The sequence below is a fragment of the Hibiscus syriacus genome, unplaced genomic scaffold (genome assembly GCF_006381635.1).
Source record: "Hibiscus syriacus cultivar Baekdansim isolate YM2019G1 unplaced genomic scaffold, ASM638163v2 tig00110303_pilon, whole genome shotgun sequence".
Classification (NCBI taxonomy): Eukaryota; Viridiplantae; Streptophyta; class Magnoliopsida; order Malvales; family Malvaceae; genus Hibiscus; species Hibiscus syriacus.
In genome coordinates this window covers 703,219-727,106 of record NW_024062672.1, presented here as the reverse complement: position 1 = coordinate 727,106, position 23,888 = coordinate 703,219, and the positions used below count along the sequence as shown (strand labels likewise).

Sequence of the window (23,888 nt, the reverse complement as noted above, 5' to 3'; positions counted from 1 at the left end):
GGTTACGTACTGAAACAGTTAAAGAACCAAGCGCTGCCCCTGTTGAAGTTTCTAGGCAGGAGTCTACCCCGAGACTAGTTATCTCACCTGAAAAGCTAGTGGAACATCCTGCAGGGTCTTCAGCTGTAAAGGTTCAAATGGCCACGACTAACCCTCAAAACAGTCCTTATGAGTATATTGATGTAGATCCTGAGGAATTGGAGAAACCTAAAACGGAAGTACCGGAGCATTTAAAGGACTGGTGCAAAGGGTTTTTTAAAGAAATGGGAAAGCAGGGTTTTCAAGACGGAATGAATGCAGAGGAATTGAGTCTTGTGCCAGACCTAGTATTACCACCAAAGTTCAAAATGCCGGAATTTGAAAAGTATGATGGAAAAACTTGTCCTGTTGCTCACTTGACCATGTTTTGTCGAAGAATGACAGGATTCGTGAAGGATGATGGGCTATTAATTCACTGTTTCAGGCCAGCTTGACGGGGTCAGCTGTCAGATGGTATAACCAATTAACCCGAGCTAAAATAGGGTCTTGGAAGGATTTGGCCAATGCGTTTAAAGAACAATATCAACACGTTACCGATATGATGCCTGATCGTGTTACTCTCCAAAATATGGAGATGAAGCATAATGAGACCTTCCGACAGTACGCTCAGCGCTGGAGGGATATTGCTGCTCAAGTGCACCCACCACTTATTGAGAGGGAGTTTATAACCATGTTTATAGATACGTTAAAATCTCCTTATATTGATCATATGTTAGGAGTGGCAACTAAGAGCTTCTCTGATATCGTGATGTGTGGAGAGATGATCGAGAGAGCATTAAAGAAGGGGCAGATTGCCGGTAGCCAAGTTCCTGCAAAGAAACCCTATGTGAAAAGGAAAGAAGGAGAGGTGAATAATGTAAATTTCTCTGTGAGTAAGCCGAAAATGGGAAATTCTTCTTCATCCCAAGGGGAGACTAAGCGCGAGCATAACAATGAAAGGATGACGTTCACTCCCATACCAATGACTTACAGTGAGCTCTTCCATGGATTAGTCCAAGCTCACGTAGTGTCACCAAAATTCATTGATCCAATTAAACCACCTTATCCAAAATGGTTCAACGAAAATGAGACATGCGAATATCATGCAAATCTCAGAGGGCATAACATTGAAAAGTGTCTCGCTTTTAAAAGAGTGGTTGAAGATCTGATCAAGAGAAAGGTGGTGTCCTTTAATGATTCTGAATCACCCTGTGTTGCTGCAAACCCGCTTCCAAATCATCAGAATCAGGGAGTGAACGCTATTGAGAAAAATCAGAAAATTAAGAGGAGAATTGAAGAAATAAGAACACCACTGAAATGGGTATATGCTCGAATAAAGGAGAGAGGGTTGTTGAGCCCTAGAAATGAATGCTCAACGGAAAAGACAGAGATCTTTTGTGAATACCATGGTGAAAATGGTCATCATATTCAGGACTGTCAAGAATTCAGGCAAATAGTCCAAGAATTAATGAACAAGCAGGAGTTGCAGTTTTATGAAGAAAGAATGAGTGAGAATGAAAGATATATCTGTGCTTCTGAAGAAAATTCAAGGGAAGCTGAAAAGAATTTGAAAAAGCCTGTCCTGGTCATATCGAAACCAAATTACGGGGCCAGCAGTGGAAGTATAACATCTAGGGTGGTGATCAAAACCCCTACGCCTTTTGCCTACAAGAGTAACAAGAGTGTTCCCTGGGACTATACATGCCAAATTAATACTCCTGAGAGTAAGGAGGAAGAGGTTGCTGAAGTTGGATTTTTCACCAGAAGTGGAAGATGCTATGCTCCTGGAAAGGCTGATAAAGCAAGAGATGTGGTTATTAAAGATCCTGAGGATAAATTGAATGAGCCTGTTAAGATTGAGGAGGCTCAGGAATTTTTAAAGTTTCTGAAACACAGCGAGTATAATATTGTGGAACAGCTTCATAAGACCCCAGCACGGATTTCAATGTTATCTCTACTATTGCATTCGGAAGTACATCGAAATACTCTGATCAAAGTGCTGAATGAAACTTTTGTAGGGAAGGATATACCAGTGGAACGTGTGGACAGGATGGTAAATCATATTAATGCAGATAATTTTATTTATTTTTATGATGACGAAATACCTGAAGAAGGAAAAGGCAGGGGCAAGGCTTTACACATTACGGCTCATTGCAAAGGAGTCATCGTCTCAGGGGTGTTAATTGACAACGGATCGGCCTTGAATGTTATGCCATTCGCCACTCTAAATAGACTTCCTGTGGATGTATCACAAATGAGGGTTTGTGGCAATGCTGTAAGGGCATTTGATGGGACAGAACGCAAGATAATGGGGAAGATGATTATCCCTCTCAGAATTGGCCCTACAACATTTGAAGTAGATTTTGTTGTCATGGATATTCATCCGAGTTATAGTTGCTTGCTAGGGAGACCCTGGATTCACATGGCTGGGGCAGTTCCTTCCTCCCTCCACCAAAAGCTCCGATTCATTGTTGATGGGACTCTAGTGACCATCAAAGCGGAAGAAGATATCATTGCCTCTATCACTACAGATGCACCATATGTGGGGGTAGATGAAAATGCACTAGAGTCCTCCTTCCAGTCCTTAGAATTTGTTAATGCTACTTTTATCTCTGAGGGCAAAAGAATTCCCATTCCTCATCTTTCAAAAAATACAAAGATGCAATTAAAGGAGACCTTAGCTAGAGGAGCAAAGGTAGGGAAAGGCTTGGGAAAGAAACTGCAAGGAATCACTGAAGGGTCGGCTCCAATTCCTAAGAGAAATTATTTTGGTCTCGGATACAAACCAACGTACCATGATAAAGTCAAGGATGCACAAAAGCTTAAGGAAAGGAGGAAGGCAAGAGTAAAGGGAGAAGATCTTGTTTGGGGACCCATGGTCATTCCGCCACTCTCCAAATCTTTTGTGTCTGGAGGATTTATGATTGACACGCTGAAACAGTCAGGGGATATTGAAGATACAGAAATTGTTGAAGATTTATTGGGTAGCCTGAGCATCAACGTTATCACAGAAGAGTCTACTGGAGAGTGTTCCTTGGCATCAATCCGTCCGTGTCCTCCTGGCTATGTTTTGAACAATTACACTGTTGAAGAACTCCCTGTGTTCTATAAGCACTTTTCAAAGTAATGCATAATAACAAATCTGTCTCCTTTTGACCCAAATATAATAGGGCTTTTGTAAAAGGACAAATTGTTATTTGTCATTGCTTTAATGAAACAGTGTTCTCTTTTCATTCTAATCTTAGCAAGTATTTTATTCATCTCTTGAGTATTCTTTATTCTTTATTGATAATTATTCTCTTGATAATATTATATAAAATTTTTGTCCACAGCCAAATACTCCTTTTGATTCGCAGGTCTTCAGATATCAACTGTTCGAGTAATGATATTTTTGAACCACAAATTGATTTTGAAAATGACATGTGTCTCGAAGAATCTGAGGGTTATAAAGATGAAGAGGAATGTGAGTTAAACTCTGAGCTTGTTAGAATGATAGAACAAGAAGATAGACAAATATTGCCCCACAAAGAGACAACTGAAACAATAAATTTGGGAACAGAAGAGGATATAAAGGAAGTTAAAATTGGCACTTCACTCTCACCAAAAGTAAGAGATGGTCTTATAAGCCTTCTTCGGGAATATAGGGATGTGTTTGCTTGGTCTTATCAAGATATGCCGGGGTTGGAAACTGACATTGTAATGCACAAGCTACCAATAAAACCGGAATGCAAGCCTGTTCAGCAAAAACTTCGAAGAATGAGACCAGATATGCTATTAAAAATTAAGGAAGAAGTGAAGAAACAATTCGATGCTGGATTTTTACAAGTGGCCAAGTACCCTGAATGGGTAGCAAACATAGTGCCAGTTCCAAAGAAAGATGGCAAAGTTCGGATGTGTGTTGACTACCGGGATCTCAATCGAGCGAGCCCTAAAGATAATTTTCCACTCCCACATATCGATACTTTGGTTGACAATACGGCTGGTCATGCTCTTTTCTCTTTCATGGATGGTTTCTCAGGTTACAATCAAATTAAGATGGACCCAGGAGACATGGAAAAGACAACTTTTGTGACAATGTGGGGTACGTTTTGCTACAAGGTGATGCCCTTTGGACTTAAGAACGCTGGGGCAACATATCAAAGAGCCATGGTTACGTTGTTCCACGATATGATGCACAGGGATATAGAAGTGTACGTGGATGATATGATTGCTAAATCACAAACTGGAGAAGAACATGTAAAAGTCTTAAAGAAACTATTTTTTAAGATTAAAGAAATACCAGCTCAAGCTTAACCCGGCCAAGTGCACATTTGGAGCTACTTCAGGGAAGTTATTGGGATTTGTAGTCAGTGAGAATGGGATAGAAATAGATCCTGATAAAGTCAAAGCAATTTTGGAATTACCTCCCCCTAGAACGCAAAAGGAAGTACGGGGTTTTCTAGGAAGGTTAAATTATATTGCCAGATTCATCTCTCAGTTGACCGAGAAAATGTGATCCAATATTCCGATTATTGAGAAAGCAAAACCCAGGAGAATGGGATGATAGTTGCCAAGAATGCTTCGATAGAATTAAGAGTTACTTAATTACTGCTCCTGTCTTGATGCCACCAATCCCAAACAAACCATTGATTTTATATTTGACTGTCTTTGAGAAGTCGATGGGATGTGTGTTGGCTCAACATGACGAAACTGGAAGAAGAGAACGAGCTATTTACTATCTCAGTAAGAAATTCACTGACTGTGAGACTCGATATTCCTCTATTGAAAAGCTGTGTTGTGCTTTAGTATGGACTACTAAGAGGCTGAGACAATATTTGTTGTATCATACTACCTGGTTGATATCAAGACTGGATCCGTTAAAGTACCTGATGGAATCAACGGCTCTAACTGGAAGGATGGCGAGATGGCAAATGTTGTTGTCCGAATTTGATATAGTCTACATGAACCAGAAATCAGTTAAAGGGAGTGCTATTGCAGATTTCCTGGCAAGCAGAGCATTAGAAGACTATGAGCCAGTAAAATTTGATTTTCCGAATGAAGACTTGATGAGTATATTTGTTACTGAAGAAGATACTCCGAAAAATGAAGCATGGAAAATGAACTTCGATGGCGCTTCTAATGCTGTGGGACATGGAATTGGGGCAATATTAGTTTCACCTGAGGGAGATCATTATCCTTGTACTAGTAGGCTCGCCTTTGAATGCACTAACAATATGGCAGAGTATGAAGCATGTATCTTGGGTATTCAAGCTGCAATTGAGCGCAAAGTTAAAAGCCTGGAAGTATTCGGCGATTCTGCTCTGGTTATTTATCAGCTTCGCGGGGAATGGATGACTCGAGACTCCAAGTTGATAGAATACAAGAACTTAGTGATGGAGTTGATCAAAGAGTTTGAAGAAATTTCTTTTGCTTATCTTCCTCGTGAAGAAAATCAAATGGCAGATGCCTTGGCTACGTTGGCAGCTATGTTCAAGGCCGATGATCAATCTCGAATGATGCCTATTCGGATGAGTATAAAGAAATGCCAGCTCATTGTTGCAACATAGAGGAAGAAGAGGATGATAATCTCCCATGGTATTATGATATTCTCCAATATGTGAAGTATCGGGCTTACCCGGCGGAGGCAGCTGAGAATGATAAACGGACCTTAAGAAGATTAGCAATGGGGTATGTCCTTGATGGAGATATATTGTATAAAAAGGGCAAGGATCAGGTGCTTTTGAGATGTGTGGATAGAATTGAGGCCAAGAAAATACTTGAGGAAGTCCATGAAGGAGTTTGTGGAACACATGCTAATGGATTCACAATGGTTAGAAAAATCATGAGGTTTGGGTACTATTGGTCCACTATGGAAGGAGATTGTATTAGATTTGCTCGAAGATGTCATAAATGCCAGATTCATGATAACCAAATACATGTTCCTCCTTCACCACTCCATGTAATGAACGCACCTTGGCCGTTTTCAATGTGGGGCATCGATGTCATTGGGGCAATTTCACCGAAGGCCTCAAATGGACATCGTTTTATCTTAGTGGCTATAGATTACTTCACCAAATGGGTTGAAGCTGCCTCTTATGCTAATGTCACAAAAGGAGCAGTGTGCAGATTTCTAAAAAGAGAAATCATTTGTAGATATGGAACACCTGAAAGGATCATCACAGATAATGCATTGAATTTGAACAATGATTTAATGAAGGAAGTTTGCACAAAGTTAAAGATCAAACATCACAATTCGGCTCCTTATCGCCCAAAAATGAATGGGGCAGTAGAGGCAGCGAATAAAAACATCAAGAAGATCATCACAAAAGCAACTGAAACATATAGAGACTGGCATGAGAAATTATCTTTTGCATTGCTTGCTTATCGCACGTCCGTTCGTACATCTACTGGGGCAACACCATTCTCTTTGGTATATGGGATGGAAGCAGTTTTACCTATTGAGGTGGAAATACCTTCTTTGAGAGTATTGATGGAGTTGAAACTAGACGAGGCTGATTGGGTACAAAGTAGGTTTGATCAATTAAATTTGATTGAGGAGAAAAGGCTGAGAGCTATCTGCCATGGCCAAATGTACCAGAGAAGGATGATACGAGCATATGACAAGAAAGTCAGACCTCGAGAATTTTGTGAAGGCGATTTGGTACTAAAAAAGATCTTACCTATGCAAAAAGACTTTCGAGGGAAGTGGATGCCGAACTGGGAAGGTCCCTATGTTGTAAAAAAGGCATTCTCAGGAGGAGCTTTGGTGTTAACAGAAATGGATGGGGAAGATTTGCCTAATCCCGTGAATTCAGATTCGGTCAAACGATATTACACCTAAAAAAAAAAAAAAAAAAAAAAAAATGATGAGAAAATGAAAAAGAAGAAAATAAATAAAGGAGGGTTCAAGGTGAAAACCCAAAATGGGCATCTTGAAACCAAAGGAGGATTCGAGTTGAAAATCCGTAATGGACGGCTCGAATAATCAGAAATTGAAAGGGTAAATTCCCTCGGAAGCTTAACGGTTTAGGGAAAGACTCTCATGCTCACACATCTTTTGTACGATCTGAATCTTCGAAACACATGTCAACTTTCGAGAAAGATTTGGGGTGAAGAAATAGAAGGACTCAGCATTTGATATTCACTATATTTGTCCATTGTTTTTCTTTGTATATACTTGCTTTCTTGTCCCAAAAGATTGTACTTTCTCATTATCTGTCTTCAGTAAAATTTTTGAATTTGATTCAATGTCCTCGCATATATTCACCAAATTACTAATCAATAACAACATCAGTTACTATGCTTTACTCTGAAAAGTGTCAGATTATGGGGATTTTGAAACAGGTGTTCACCAGAGAACACATGCAAAGGCACGCTCCCATCAATCATTAAACAAATCATTGAGGAAAAAGAGGGTTTAAATCAAAGAAATCAGTTTCAACATAATCATACTGTTCCCAAGCAAAGAAGTCCCAATTTAAAGGCATGTAACAAGGAGAGTCCATTCTGAATGAATTTTCTCTGAAAAATCAATCAATGACCAAAGAATCAAAGATGCAAGATAAACTCTCTCGGGTTAGATCAGAAGGACAAAGTCAAAGAATATTTAATGAGAGGTCAAGAAAGTAACCAGGCATGGATAAACGCATAAATATCGCATGTTTCGATCAAAGAGTATGAGGGAGTCTCAATGCCAGGAACGAACTGAGCATAACCCTTTAAACATGCATTTAGATCATTCTTAGAGCATATTGATAACATGAAATCATGGCATATGACCATTTTTTTACAGGATCTTCAAGACTTATTGAAGCAATGAATCAGTCAACATCAACTGACCAGACTTCCTCATCACGTAGGAGCCGTGTCAACATTAGGATAACCAGCCGTCCTCATCACGTAGGAACCGAGTTATCACCCTTCCTAAAGGTGGCCAGAGTTTTTCATCATGTATGAACCGTGTCATCCCCAGACCAGATCTCTTCATCACGTATGAGCCGTGTCAACCATAGATAACCAGCCGTCCTCATCACGTAGGAACCGTGTTATCACCTTTAGATGGCCAGATCTCTTCATCATGCAAGAGCCGTGTCAACATTAGGATAACCAGCCGTCCTCATCACGTAGGAACCGAGTTATCACCCTTCCTAAAGCTGACCAGATTTCCTCATCACGTAGGAGCCATGTCACTCTTAGACGACCAGACCTCTTCATTGCGTATGAGCAGTGTCGTCCCCGCCAACAAAACTATCCATTTTTTTTAACCAAAAAGAGGAGAACCAGACAAAAAACGTGTTTTCTTGTCGTCTTTGCTCTATTCTTGTTAACACAAGAATGTGCAAAGAGGGGCAGCTGTAAACACCCGTTTTTGTCCGGGTTTTTTTCCGTTATTTTATTATCGTTATCTTATTATTATTTTATTATTATTTATTATTACAATTTTTGCAGGCCTAATCCCGAAGCCCATTTGGCCCAGAGACCCTGAGCCCAATTCAGATTACATTGGCCCAATCCCAGTCCCCAACAACCCATCAGATTAGGGTTTCAAACCCTAAATCAGTTTAGGGTTTCAAACCCTAAATCAGTTTAGGGTTTCAAACCCTAAATCAGTTTAGGGTTTCAAACCCTAAATCAATTTAGGGTTTCAACCCTAATCCCTTAACTACACAGCCGCCGCTCAAGCCTAATCCCCTTCTAGCCGCCGACTTCAACTCCTCAGCTTCCCAGCCGTAAGTCAATCCCGGAGCCACCAAGCCGAGATGTCCCGTCGCCGCCGACTGTTCTCCTGCATGAACAGTAACCGGTTCTTGTAAAAACAGTAGCCTAAATCCTAGAATCCATTTAAAAAACAGATTAAATCCCGAAAAATCGGGAGGTAATCATGCAAAGTCAGTAAGACCCATATCCTATTTTTCCTAGATATCATCATCATCTCAAGGAAAATTCAGAGGAAGCAAGCATAAAAGAAAAAAGAAGAGTAATCTGAAAGGGGGGTTTTTTCGAAACAGAAAAAAAAGAGAAGAAAAAAAAAAGGAAAAGGGAAACATCCATTCGAAAAAAAATAAAAAAAAGAGAGATAGAGTAAGAATCTTACCCTGGTTTTTGACCACCACCGTTGCTTCATCGGAGCCAAGCGTCCCTCGCCGAAGGTTTTATGATCTTCGGATTTGGACGTGTGATTTATGTTTTTCTTCATTTTGGTCACTGGACTGGTTTGTTAATATTTCTGAAAGTTTAGACATTGAACCCTTCATTTATGAAATTTTTATCTTGATCACTACTCTCATATTTGGGTAAATATCGATTAATGCCTGTTTATTTTACTGTCATTATATTTTAGTCCTTATCTGTTTGTTATTACATTTTATTAGATTTCGAATTTGGCCATATTATTTTATGCATGTTTCGTTTTAGTCCTTATTTGCTTGAGTTGTGTGATTTTAGCTGATGTTCGAATTTGGTCCTCAGATTTATGCATCTTCTGTTTTAGTCACTGTTTTGGCATTTGGTTTAAATATTTTGTTGATCCTTCATGTTTTTGTGTAATTTCAGTTTAGTTATTTAACTTATGTTTCTTCGATTGTAGCCCTTTAAATTTCTGTATTTGTATTTTGGTCCCTGAGATTATCATATGTGCTTATTTGGTTTGTATTTTGGTTTGTAATGTTAACTTAGTTTTATTTTAGTTGTTTATGTATGAATGTATTTTACATATTCTATGGTTATTTGTATTATGTAAGTAATGTATTTAATATAATTTAACGTAAATGTTTATATATCCAATTGCATTTATTTTCATTTTATTTGATTTTATCTTCAAGAACACATATTTATAGAACGGGCGTGGAAAGTATCACTTGATCGAAGTGGTACAATCTGATACGACGTTCAAACTGAATAAATAAAAAATGCAAATTCTTCCTTTTACAAGCTTATAGAAATTATTTTTATTGTTTTTATTTTTTTGATTAATTTATTTGATGGTCATATTGTTTAATATTTAAATTTTAATCTTTATTATTATTTCTTCATTGAATCTTAATATGAGTGATGTATGTTTAGGAAAAGTATAATATGATGTATTTTATGTCAATTTTCGTCATTATCTTTTAATTTAAAGAGAAAATATTCTTTACAAGTAAGAAATAGACGAGGTAGCTTTCCCGGTGGAGGATTGCAAATCTCGAGATTTCTTATCGAGAAAAGGATTTTTTTATTTTAACTAATATTCAATAAATAAATCATAATTTATTTATTATTCTATTTTCATAATTTTTATTGTATTAATGGTTGTTCTGTTAATATTAACGATACATAAATTAGGCATATGGTATCTTCTACTTATGACGATATTATTTAGTGGTAATTAAAAGATAGGATGTACTTTATAGATAAGAAATAGATGAGATAGCTTTCCCGTTGGAGGATTGCAAATCTTGAGATTTCTTACCAAGTGAAGTATTTCTACTATTTTAATTTTAACAAATATTCGATAAATAGATCATATTTTTACTTCATATTCAAATTGTAATTTCCACCATTTACGACGATGTGTAAGCGACACACAGTACCGATTTTGGGCGTTTTGGGGGTGTTTATCCTTCCCCACACGTAACCGACTCCCGAATCCATTTTAATTGAATCTTTGGTAAACGCAGACTATTTTTGTCTTAAAAATGATCTTTCTTAAAATTGTTTTAAAAGACGTTTTTAGGTATTCGGCCTACCTAACCCAAAGGTCGATGGCGACTCTATTCAATTTAATTCAAATTAATTTCAAATCACCAATTTTTCCAAAATAAAGTCGTAATCTTTTTTTAAAATAATATTTAATTGTTTTACAAAAAAAATGGTTATGACAGTTGCTATAACTGATTAAACACACTGCTCGGTGGCTTTGCTTTAATTTCATCAAGGGTGGCTTCACTTGATGTGGCCTTTATTTCTGTTAAACAAGATTCTTAGAACAGACGGAGAAGACGAAAGAAAACAATGGGGATCACATGAAAGTGGCAGCCGGATGCTGCCTTTTTGAGCTGCCATCTGATAATCGAACTGGTCGTGAGGCAGCAATGCCTCAATCACATTATGTTCAAGTGAGTGCATTAGTATTTGTGGAATTCTATGATTAGAATTTGTTTGTTTAAACCGTAGTTTGGTGTTTTAGGTTCCGCATATTAACCAGCTGTTCTCTTGGGATTGTGGACTTGCTTGTGTTTTGATGGTTTTGACTACTGTCGGCATTAATAGTTATAGTATTCAGAACTTGATCGAGCTTTGCAGCACAACCAGGTATGCTGTCATTACAAAGTGGGAGAAGAATTATATAAGATCATGGAAATTTGGATTTGATGTACACCCGTACTATTTTATTCCATCTTTAAGATGGCTGCATTTAGATATATAAGTTGATACAAGCCATTTCTGATGAATACTTTTGTTGACATCTTGTATGCAGCATTTGAACTGTTGATCTGACTTACTTACTGCAAAAGTTTTCTGTTAGGTTTTCCTATTACACTGTAACATTTGGAGCTAACCCAAACTACTCTCGGGAGACATATTACAAGGTAACTTAACCTTTTTTCCATGTGCATCTTCATAATTACTTTTTGTCTATATTTATTGGGTTTTTTCTTGGTTACAAAATCGATGATCAAGTTTCACATTAGCATGCTTGCTTATTGCTTCAAGCTATGTACCATAATCTTTATCATTGAAATTATATGCATGCCATATTAACTGTTAGATATCGTGCGATTTTCCATTTAGCTTTTGGCTTTGTGGATCTAACCAGCTGCGTAATGTCTCTTTATGACTACACAGCAACTTGAATAAGTGGCACACTGCTTTATTTTCATTGGTTTTCATCTTTGGAAGGAAATTACATCTGGAAGATTTTCTGTGGGGTTTCCCTCCTTTCCGTCCTATTCCTCATTCTAGTAGTTTAGTTTCAGGACGTCGTCGTCTCATTATGTTTCCATGATTTATCTTTTTCAGTTGAATAAATTTTCATATGAATTCTTCTATCATAATGATCAAAGGAATCACTTGAGTATTCTGCAGGAACATCTACCTAGTGATCTGGTTCGAGTAGATAAGCTATTCCAAAAGGCAGTGGAAGCAGGGATCAATAGACTGGTATTTATCCCAGAGCATGTTTTCTTTTTTCCCTTTGAATTAAATTGTTAGAGGTTAGAACACATATTCTTACTGCAGTTTGATCGCTTTTGTTTCCTTTGAAATATTTATAGCCAGTATTTTATCTTCAAACTTAAATGAATTCTTAATACTGAACGTCTCTTGTTAATTTCAATAAAAAATTTAATTCAAAAGCCTTGTTTCCGTTGAAATATCAGCCCCTCTTTCCCTGTATGACATAGTGTGGACGGTCTTTGTCACAATTTAACTTTTTCATTGGGGTTTTGAACTGCCCCCATTTTACAGTGCAGGTCAATCAGCAAAGAAGAAATCTCTCGCTGGATCATGTCAGGGAAGTATATTGTGATTGCTTTGGTTGATCTGTGTAAATTGAGGTATGTATTCATATTTCTTAGAACTTTTTGCCTAGTTGGTTGCTACTATACAACTTGTTCTGTTTTCTTCAGATTCTGAAATGAAGCAGTCCTCATTTTTAACGTGTCTGGTTGCGTGTGTTTTCTATTTCCTCTTTTATATGCCTGTATTTGAGCAGGGATTATACAAAGGGTTAAGTTCTTGCATGATAATAACTGATTTCTTCTGTCAAAATCTTGCATTGCAGTGGATCTTGGGTTGGGGATGTCATCATCCCTGGATTTCATGGCAATGATGCAGGATACACAGCTTAGTGTTGCATTCTTGCTTTTAGAATTTTGTTTTTTGTATACAAGTTGAAAATTTAAATCAAAATGCTAATAATGAGTATATATCCTTGATACTCTATGTTTGAATAACAAACAGTTTCCTGTTTAGCAATGCTTTGTTAGGCAAATAAACATATGCTTGTGGATGATTTTCTTGAACACTGTCGAGCCTGACTCATTCTGATAATATGTTTATGTTATGTTATCACCTTATATAAATGTGAAAGTGGAAGTTGCGTAGTTCCCTTGGCATATTGTTGCTAACTAAATTTGTAATTCTTCTGCCTATAAACTTTTTGCTTGGGATTGCAAATATTCATTCCATGTTTTAAGTATTAATTCAAATACTACTTAACATAAAATCGATGATTATGAACTCTTGCAGGATGAGTTGCAGCATCTATGAACTGCAGAATATGATTTAGTTAATAACAGATGGATCATAGTAGTAACAAGATTTCTCTTCCGTTGATCAATCTTTTTTCTGCTCAGCTAAATTCTAGTGTTGTTATATATTGTCCATGAACTTATACAATCTTTCACATTTGATCACATTATTGAGAAATTTGCTCTTGTTGTAGGTCATATGTTGTGATATGTGGCTAGAGATCCTGCAAATTCTAGGTACTTCCTAAGCTTTCTTTTTCACTGCTCAACTGCTTCCTGCTACGTTTGTTATATAATCTCTTTTTGTTTGTTCTGTTCAAGGTCATATAATCATTTTAAATAATAAGGTCGTCATCGTTGCTTCGTTTTACCAGTAATGTTCATAAATGAGCATGTCCAGAAACATACAGCAGCAAACACTAGGAAAGTATGCCATGATGCACTTTCCAGACATTTTAATGCCAGGATCTATTATAGAAAATGCAAAAATTCGACTTTTACTGGGAAATTAACTAACAATTTAAGATTCAGGATACTGGTTTACAAATAAATCTGAAGTTATCAAACAATTTTAATCTTTTTCATGTCGTAATTTGGTAGTTGGAGCAATAGATTTGGTGTCCATAAAATTTATGAAGATTTTGGACCCTTGTGGATGACTCGAGACATATGTTACTCGGAATTGAGTGTGAATGTCATATATGTGCATGTGCTCAGCTTTTGGGTGCATTCTATTCTCTTTTTCTTTTCCCCCAAGTTTTTCCATGTATTTAGAGTGTCTATGGAGGATCACATTCCCATACGGCCATAGAGAACGAAGATTCAGATCAATATAGCTGGAGACTTCAGTGACCAAGCTGTTCGATATATCCTAGCCTCCCAGTTTTCTTACATCTTCTGTCTCCTTATAGTTATCATTCCTCAAAGTCAGTTTCCTCTGCTACTTCTTTGAGACTATTGTGTTGTTTTCAGCCCATATTATAAAAAAAAGTATTTGTATCCTAATTACATGCATTATTATCATGTGAAAAACTTTCCGATTTTCATGTGTTCCATGCATCTTCTTGTTCTCTTTAACTGAATGTTTCAATCGAGTTTCATTAACATCTATTTTGATCTCCCATTGGCTAAATGTATTTATAGGTTGGAAGTTGGAACCTTGTGGTTACTGATAGATAGTTGGTCTAACAGCTACGGATGAGAGAAGAGCATATTTGGAAAGATGTATTAAGCTACACAGTGTTCATATAACTGATTTAATTAAATTTGCATGTGTCGTATTAGCGATGTTTCACTTGATGTTAATTCAACTCCACAGCCTTGTTCTTCAGAACTTGTTTGATCTTATGCTAGAAGCGTAAACATGAGAAACAATATGTGCAGGAAACACAACAGGGTCTCATCGAAGTCCCTTGAAGAAGCACGTAAGTCCTTTGGTACCGACAAAGATCTTCTTCTGGTAATTTTTCTATAGCACAATAAAACCTCTGCCTCTACTATGTTGCTGCATTATAGTACTCTATTAGTGTTATTTTGTTGAAATGATTTTCCAAAGTATTTAATAGAATAAATCCCATGCATGAGTCTCCCTCCATCCTTTCAAGTACGAAGCTTTTCTTTCGCCAGTTGCCCAGAGTTAGGGGTATCATATTTAGTTCATGAAGATACTTGATGGCTACAAATGTAGTATACAAATGTCCTTAAAAACAAAAGTTTAAATCTGAAGGTTACAATAGCCTAGATGCCATGTAAACCGAGTTAAAATTTTTTCCAGGGTACATCAAACTTTGCATGAGATAAACCGAAATGTATTCTTGCCTAGCATTATCCATCCCTTGTTTGATCGTTGCTACATTTCTATGTAGATATCAGTTGACGAGAGCCGGAAACAGAACTACACCATATTGTGATTTTCTCCGATTAGTCTTATATGTATAGCGCCTGATATTCTTCATCTTCATCAAGCTGGTTTCATCATTTTCTGCAGTACACATATTTTTCAAGATTGTGTATTATAAGCTGTCGGAAAGTTGCTTTACTTCGTGTCATAGAAGAACAATTTGGTGGTTCTAAGCTGCAAATCATGCGCATCTGTAAAATAATTTGTTCATTTTGTATATGAACTGTACATTATAATGTATTTGTTGTATAATAGAAATTGTGTATTCTGTATCTCTTCCATATTGTTAAAGTTGGCATCTTGCTTGTACCAAGATTGTTTAAACTCTACTCCTTATCAACAATATCATATCAATAAAAAAACACAGAATTTGATAACATTCTTGTTGTGTGGAACTAAATCCCACAAAAAAAAACAAACATAAATCGTTACAAAAGTTACTGAAGCCGTAGATAGTAATGTAAACAACATGCTGATTAAGGAATAATTATAGCTTGTGTGAGATATGGATTGCAATCATAAATCAAGAGACATCAGTCCACTTCTTGATCATCATCACCATCTAAAACAAAAACGACCCTTTCGCTACAAGCTATCACGATGGTATGTCGAAGTGAAAGAGCCAAGAGATTACAAAGGCAAAGACCATACAAGCTAGTAGCAAATTCAGAAACCGATGGCCCTGCCACAAGTTTCTCAATTCCGTGCCACGAATTGCAGCAGGAGCTGCTGCAGAATCATTTGAATCGTTCCATTGTTCTGTCATCTCCGTCTCGTTCGGACCAGCAACATTCGAAGCAGTTGATCCACAAATCTCACAAATTCTGGGAAAACCATTGTAACCATAGAAACAAACGTAACGTAACAAAATAAATAGGACATCGAGGCAAATAACATAACGTTGATTCCATCTTTTGTTTTTATACGTATAAAGTAATGTTTGATTCCCCTAATTCCCAGAAAGACTATACATCCAGAAGAATAAATCATGCCAATAATGAAAAAACACTAGCAAAACATTCCAGATTTTTTTTTAAAAGAAGATTACCTGTTTCCCTTTATTTTGAACCAGGCCTCGGCACACTGTTTATGGGCAGCAGCCAAATCATCTTTACAAGAACATCCCAACTCTATAGGCAAATCGCATTCTTGATTAATGGGGTCCAAGCTGAGATGGCAAATCCTGCAATCTCTCTCCACGTTTTCCAAATGCAGCTTGGTTCCAGCCTCCAGATCCACTTCCTCTGACGAAACCGAAGATCCCCTCTCATTGATCGTCCTAGATTTTGCTTCATTCAAACAAGACGAGGAACACCTTCTTCTGTTTTCCTCGTTGTCTGTCTGGTTTGCTTGCCCTTCTTCTCTTCCTCCATCGTCAATGCCGATGACAACGACGACCCCCTGAGTTTGTTTTGGTAAAGTTTCCATCTTTAAGACCCAGACTGTGTATCATCCATGTAAAATGTTCTCGGCACACAGAGACCGTCAAATGTCTCTCAGCTCATTTACACATCGGAGTAAAATATCAGTCGAAAAATAAGCTTTTTATGTTAGATACTGAACAACAACAAAGGTAACAATGTTTTTAACTTTTTAAAGTGTGCCAGTGAAGTCTTGCAACTGATTTCTCTCTCTCTCTCTCTCTCTCTCTCGTGTTTGTCAGTTCAGTATAAGACATGGAAGAAAGATAAGAGAAAACATTATTGAAATGTGCAAGAAAAAATGTAGAAAAAAATGGTATTCTTGCTATTTCCTGTTTTTGATTGCTACAGTCGGTTTAACTGCGCCATGGAAATAGGACAGGACAGCCTAAGAATTTGGTAAGAGAGAAGGGGTCCAGTTTTTTTTTTGGTCTGAAAAGTCGAAATTATCCAATCTTTTTTGGTCTGGAAAGTCGAAATTATCCAATCTTTTTTGGTCTGCAAAGTAGAAAATTTACAGTGTAGGAGGGTGTTCCAGGGATCCTGAAAATAAGGTGGGACTTTGTTGATTAACAGCTACTTTCATATTCATTCATGTTCATTGGGTGTTTTCTTTCTTCAATATATTGAGTTTATGCCTGATTTTTGCATTCAAATTATGTATTTACATCTTTAATTTTTTTAGATTTTTAATCTTTCACTAATTAAATGTCATCCACTAATTACTTTAAAGGAGCTAATTTTGCACTTTGGAGTAATTTAAATTATTCAAATTCAAGTTGTGGTTTTTATAAATATACTTTTAAGGAAAAACATCTTTATTATTAGGTTCGTTTAATTAGTTCATTAATATTTTTTTTGTTACACAAAAGTTTAAGTCATGAGTGGTTCCCTTAATTCAGGTCAGAGCATATTTAAGACTCAATTGGGATTTATATAAGATTTTATTACTAGGTGTCAACACACATTTTCGTCCTACTAGGATTCAAACTCCTAAAAATAGGATATAATTTTGCTAAGATTCAAACTCCTAAAAATAGGATAGAGTTCTACTATGATTTAAAGATAGGATCCACAAGCATTATAAATAGCCATTGTAACTCACTATTGTAACAGCGAAGAGAGATACAAAATACCAAGAAAAAAAATTACAAGCAACTCGTAGCCATTTTTCGAAGCATTTATATTTTGAAAGGTAAAGTTCATACCTTCGCATGTTATTTTTCCTTACCCTTGTTGTGTTTTGATTCGAAAGAAAATCGAGAGAAGTGTTTTTGGCCAATGAACGGGGCGTTTTCGAGATCTATTTTTGTAGATCTAGCCCCCGAGGCTTGTGTTTTTGAAAAACTATTCGGATTTTTATAAACGGGTTGTGTGGATCCGCGTGTTTTGCCTCTACGGTGGGTTAATGCCCATTTCGGTCCCTCTGATTTTAAATACACGCAGATTCATTTTTTTCTTCGATTGCTTTTAATTTCGACCCCTAATTCATTTTTTATTTTAATTTAACCCTTATTATTTATATGTATATATATATATATATATTTTATTTATTTATTTATTATAGTTCTCTTTTCTTTTCTTTTTTTTGCGTTATATTATATTATTTTCCTATTATTATATATATATATATATATATATATTATTATTATTTTATTTATGTTTACTTATTTATTATGTTTTTTACTATATTTTCCTAACGTTATATATATATATATATATATATATATATATATATATATATATATATATATATATATATATATATATTCTTACTTCATTTTATTTTATATTTCTATGATTACTATTTTTTAGTTAATATTATATGTATATTTATTTTTCATTTATTTATTATTATTATTACTATTTACTATTTTATTATATTATACATACATTTTTATATTTTTATATATTTTTATAATGTTTTATTTTATTTATATTATTTATTTATTTTCATTATGTTTTTAGTTTCTTTGCTCTTATTATTATTTTTATTTTTTTTTAAAAACATTTTACCTTTTTTATTCTTTTTGTATATATATTTTATCTTCATTTATTTTATTTTATTTTATTCAATTTCATTTTTTTATATTTTTTTATATTTGTTTCATCCAATTATTTTATGTTTATTATTATTGGTTTCATTTATTTCCTTGGTTTACTCTTTAGTTTTGTTACTTTCTTTTATTATTATTATTTTCTTTTAACATCTTATTTTAATTTTTTATTCAATTTTACCTTTTAATTTAACTTGCAATTTTCTTAATCAAAGACAACTGGAAATTACGTAGTACCGAAAGGGCGGTTCAAGGGTGTTAATCCTTCCTTGACCGTAACCGACTCCCGAACCCGACACATCTTTGGAAAGACGCAGATCAGGTAAGAAATAGGGTATCCGATCAACCTATTTGTTTTAAAATAAATGATCGGTGGCGACTTCAATCCACATTTTTCTAAGTCGAAGCTTAATTCCGGGCCCAATCGAAAGACGGTTACGACAGCTTGGCGACTCCACTGGGGATAGGTAAGTGAGTCAGGCTAAGGTAATTTCCAGTTGTCTTTTTAACGAAAAGGGTAAGTTTGAATTTTAAGGTAATTTTTTTATCCTCATTACTTACTTTTGATTACATTTTCGAGTAAATAGTTGTACTGACTGTTTTCTAATGATTTCAACTTTCCAAACTTTTTCATCTAAAGGCTCTATACTCGAGCTCTGAACCCTATTTAAGTGGGGGTAAAAGCGACGCCTTCGTGTGAATTTATTCTCCGTATGGGCCTAGCAAGTAACCTTCGGGATTCATATACCTTATGCCTTCGTGTGAATTTATTCTCCGTATGGCCATAAGGGAATGTATCCTCCCGAGTTTAACTTAATTCACACAAGCCTGTGATGGGTTTAGGACTAAGGGTCTGGCAAGCCTAAGGGGGCACCAGCAAGGAGAACTCGGGTACTGTTTTTTTAGCACCTAAACCGGGAGACCATGGAGAATTAGAGCCCACCCAAAACCTTATTCCAAACCCTAGGCTGCTTTGTTTCCTGCTTTATTTTATGTTCAAAGCATGCGAACTAGACACATATGTTGTTAGGATTTGTTTGAAATTAGCATGCGGGATAGAGATCATGTCCGGGTAAGAATAATAAGCATGTGGGGTAGGACGTTTCATTTTCATCATTTTTTTACTATTATCCTTATCTCACTAACTTTTTTCTTTCATTGTTGCTCTTTGGCATTTTTTTATTATTTGCATCATTCGAAAGAGGTGTTGATCCACCAAAAGTGTGTTTGTTAAACATGAATAATCTGCATTAATGGACAAAGGGGTTGTAATACAAGAGATGAAAATACAGAGGATAGTCTACAAGGCGACTATGTGTCACATTCAATCCAGAAGATGTGGTACCCGTAATCAAACAATATGTCACTCTGCTGCATTATAAAGGACTCGGAATGAACCGAGTCTACATCAAGCACAATGAAAGCTTATCTTTGAAGAACTGACTGGAAGAGGTTGTAGGGGCAAGATGAATGATATGTATCTTGGAAGTCCTTTAAACACAACAATGGCAAAATGATAGCTGAAATTGGAGACCATTGATGGCGAATTCAAGAAACAGACTAATGAATTTCACATAGTTCCTATCAATTAAGGGCTTCAATGACGAATTCGTTGGGAACAGGCTCAACAAAAGTAAATGCTCGAGATGCGGTCATTCGAGACTTCTTGGACCAGTACAAAAAAATAACTCAACATTTTCACGGTTCATCCAGAGAGGCCGGAGCGGTTCGACAAGTTATTCAACCGGTGAAAGACGAAAGCAGAAGACTAGTCAACATGTCAGAAGCTGTCAGGATATTTTTGTCTCTTAAAAGATAAAATATTTTTGTCCCCAATAAGGATTATTCATAATAACAGGTACATTTCTTGGATCAATGCCTCGAACATTTCATGCATTCTTGCATTTTTGCATCTTCATCTACATTTTTAAGCACTTTCATAAACATGAAATTAAGTCACGGAGGATTCGATGAAGTGGTCTTAACCACATGACACCACATAGAAGCAAGTGAAATAATTAAAGAAAAAATTGAAATCAGTACAGTGGGAGCTGGATCAGCTGATTGTAGGACTAAGCCTGCCAGGATGATCTGAGAAAAGAGTACACATCTCCTAAGGGCTACGATGTTGAAGTTGTTACCACATAAGAAGCCCCAAACATTCCTCTGAAAATTGTAAGACACTGAAGCGCAAAATCCAAACCCTGATGGATTCAGGGGCATGGACAGCCGAAGAAGGGGACATTGCATATATCATTTGCACTTAAAGGATTGTTTTGTTTGAAAACATCTTTCATCTTTCATGTTTACTCAATATTTTAAATGATTGAACTTATGCTACTTTCTAAGGTGGAGCAATTGAACAAATTTTAATCTTTAGTTCTTCGAATATTAGATGAATTAAATATTCTTTTAATTCTACAAGAATTATAGATTTTTGACATATGACAAGATTAGACCTTTCTTATCCTGTCTCAAACCCCAAAATAAAATACCTCGATTCTTTACCCAAAATAACTCATTGTCATTACCAAAAAAAACCAAATTTTGACATTACCTCCCTTTGAAATTCTTGAACATTGCCTTTATCTTTTTGATACACCCATACCTTTCTTTGAGTCAATAAGATCACACCACTGTCTTTTTAGACTCAAAATTGACATTTTAACCCAAGGCATTGAGTTGTTCATCTGAACATGAGCGTTATTCTAAAGACACAACTTGGGGCATCTCGCGGGGAGCTTGAACATTGAGACATCTGGGGAAAAAAGAAGAAGAATTCATCCGAAACAATTCTATCACGCGTTAATTACACTGTTTTCATGTGAATAGAATTAATCCTGAAAATCTATCCCCTTGGGGATACCTTTTCTGTGAGGACTTCCATGTATGAAATGATGAACGACTTTCTTTCTTTATCCCTTCACAACAGGAGAAAATATATATCCCTTGTGTCCCATTTTGAGCCTATAGTATTTTTCTTCTGATTCAACCCTAACCAAGGATCACCCTCCACACTGGGGGGCAATGTGGAAGAAATATGCTCACATGAGTGAAGACATCAATCCAAAGGAGATACCAAAAGGTGAACCAGATGCCAAGTGCGAAGATTCAATCAGAACAAAAAGGGCAAAAAGAAAAAAAATAAGCAAAAAACAAAAGCAAAAAAAGAACAAAAAGAAAAAAGAAAAAGGGACAAAAAACACATGCAAAGATTCCCTAAAGACAAATGGCACATCAAGCTTCAAACTACGAGATTGATCAAGCACAATTATTCCTGAATCACTTCACTCGAAGATCATAGAGCATCAAGAGAAAGAGACATTTTGAGCAAGACAAGATTGAAGGCATCAGAATGAATTTATCCTTGGTTCAACACCCTGAAACACTTGTTTGGGCCTATTTATCCTTTTCTTTCATAACCATGAACCATGGCCTACATTACGTGCCTTAAAAGTCCCTTCTAATCATACATGGATTTCTAAACAGGAGAGACTATCTTTAGATTTCATCCTGCCCATCAGGATTAATCTTTGTTTGCAAAAAACAATGTAATTAATGTATGATAGAGAAAAATAACAAAGGGGGGTTCAAGACGTAAATCCTGAATAACGTCTTGAAACCAAAGGAGTGTTCGAGTTGAAAACCTGAAAAGGTGGCTCGAATATAAAAATTGTGCAACTGAGGCGATCATACAAATTCCTCGATAAGGCATCACACAATCCGAGTGTGACCATAAAAGCTGGGAGTCGGAGAACACTTCCAGTAGATGAGCATGCAAGCTACCCCATCAAACCTTTGAGCATCAAATGTCAAACCATTGAGTATCAAATGAACAAAAATGCCAAACCTTTGACCAAACACAATAACCTCAGACTTTTTATCCTTTATTTGCTTGACCATTTCCCAGAAATAGCTTTGATCTTGGCACATGTTAAATAGCTATAATTTATTGAAGGATTAACATTGTAATTAATTCTTTGATATCCGATGAACTCTAGTTTTATGATTCGTCTCAATTGTAAAACCGTGAAAGTGACAATATTTTCAAAACTTTGGATCAAACATCTTTCAAAACTCTTTTAATTGATATTTTCAGAACTTTGAAAATAAAAGAGAAAGAAAAATATTTTTTTCAAACAATACAGTCTCTCTAGAGTGGATCTTGGTAAATGACATGTGACTCTTAGACACAAAGCTCGAGCTCAGAATCAATGATGAAGCAAGAAATGAGGAACATTTGGGGCATCTTTGAAGATTCAACATCAAATATTGGGGCATTTTTGGATATTGGGGCATCTTTGGGGATTCAACATCCTAATAAAAATTATCATACCTTTTTCAGGAGATAAAACATAACCAATTCATGTTACACGCATCTTATGCATACATTTTAGAACATCATATTTGTCATTTTTTCCACATACATAATTTTTGTAGCTTTTAGAGTCAAGTTTCAACTTCAAGACGAATGATACTCGATTCAAAAACACCTTTAAAGATTGATGTTGGTTGCTTAACTCAACAGCAAGAAGCTACACTTCAACCAATTTGACATATTGAAAGATCGACAGATCTTAGAATCAACTTCAGACGAGTTCGAGAGCTAATTCAGAACCGATCCAGTTCACATTTTCAAGTTGGATTTCAACTTCACGACAAATGATATCTAATTCCTGGCTTAACTTCACGGCGAAGGGGCCACCCACGGTTTCAACTTCACGACGAAGGGAATCGTGCTCACCATTGTCTCTCTTGAGACAATTTCCCTTGAAACGAATCCTATCTCTTTCAAGGCAACTTCTCTTGAAGCATCATCTAAATCGTTACACTCGGCTCAGGCACATACTTGGGATGGTCGAGAAGCATTTCTCAAATCAAAAATAGAATGTGCACATCAGATTTGAACATTTGAAGAATTTGAGATCAGGGATCAGAACTTGAAGATTCCAGAACTAAGATTTCAGAAAAGCAACCGGAGATTGAGATTTCTCTCATGTGCCCAAAAATAACTTATGTTGCATATGCATTTGAGGCATACCTAAGAGCATTGCATCCATCTCATCACATATATGCATAACTTTTTTAGGTTTTAGCTAGAGTCAATTTCAACTTCGCAGCGAAGGAAATTGGACTCGAAGCGACACAATTTGCTCGAGAGTAGATTTCAACTTCACGACGAAGGATATCTAGCTCAAAGCCAAATTTCACAATAAAGGGGTCTCCACGGTTTCAACTTCACGACGAAGGGAATTGTGTCTACCCACAACATACAATACTT

General features: G+C 36.2%; 1 protein-coding gene and 1 pseudogene across 1 annotated transcript; one reads left to right on the top strand and one right to left on the bottom strand.

The window, feature by feature from the left end:
• The first annotated feature begins 10,904 nt into the window (after positions 1–10,904).
• LOC120116813 lies at positions 10,905–13,045 on the top strand (annotated as a pseudogene).
• A 2,479-nt stretch (positions 13,046–15,524) lies between these two features.
• LOC120116721 lies at positions 15,525–16,822 on the bottom strand. Its single transcript, XM_039137130.1, has 2 exons — positions 16,178–16,822; positions 15,525–15,953 (listed from the first exon to the last, which is right to left on the bottom strand). Exons 1-2 carry the CDS (start codon positions 16,555–16,557, stop codon positions 15,725–15,727), a joined length of 609 nt encoding a protein of 202 aa, XP_038993061.1. The 5' UTR covers positions 16,558–16,822; the 3' UTR covers positions 15,525–15,724.
• Positions 16,823–23,888: the final 7,066 nt, after the last annotated feature.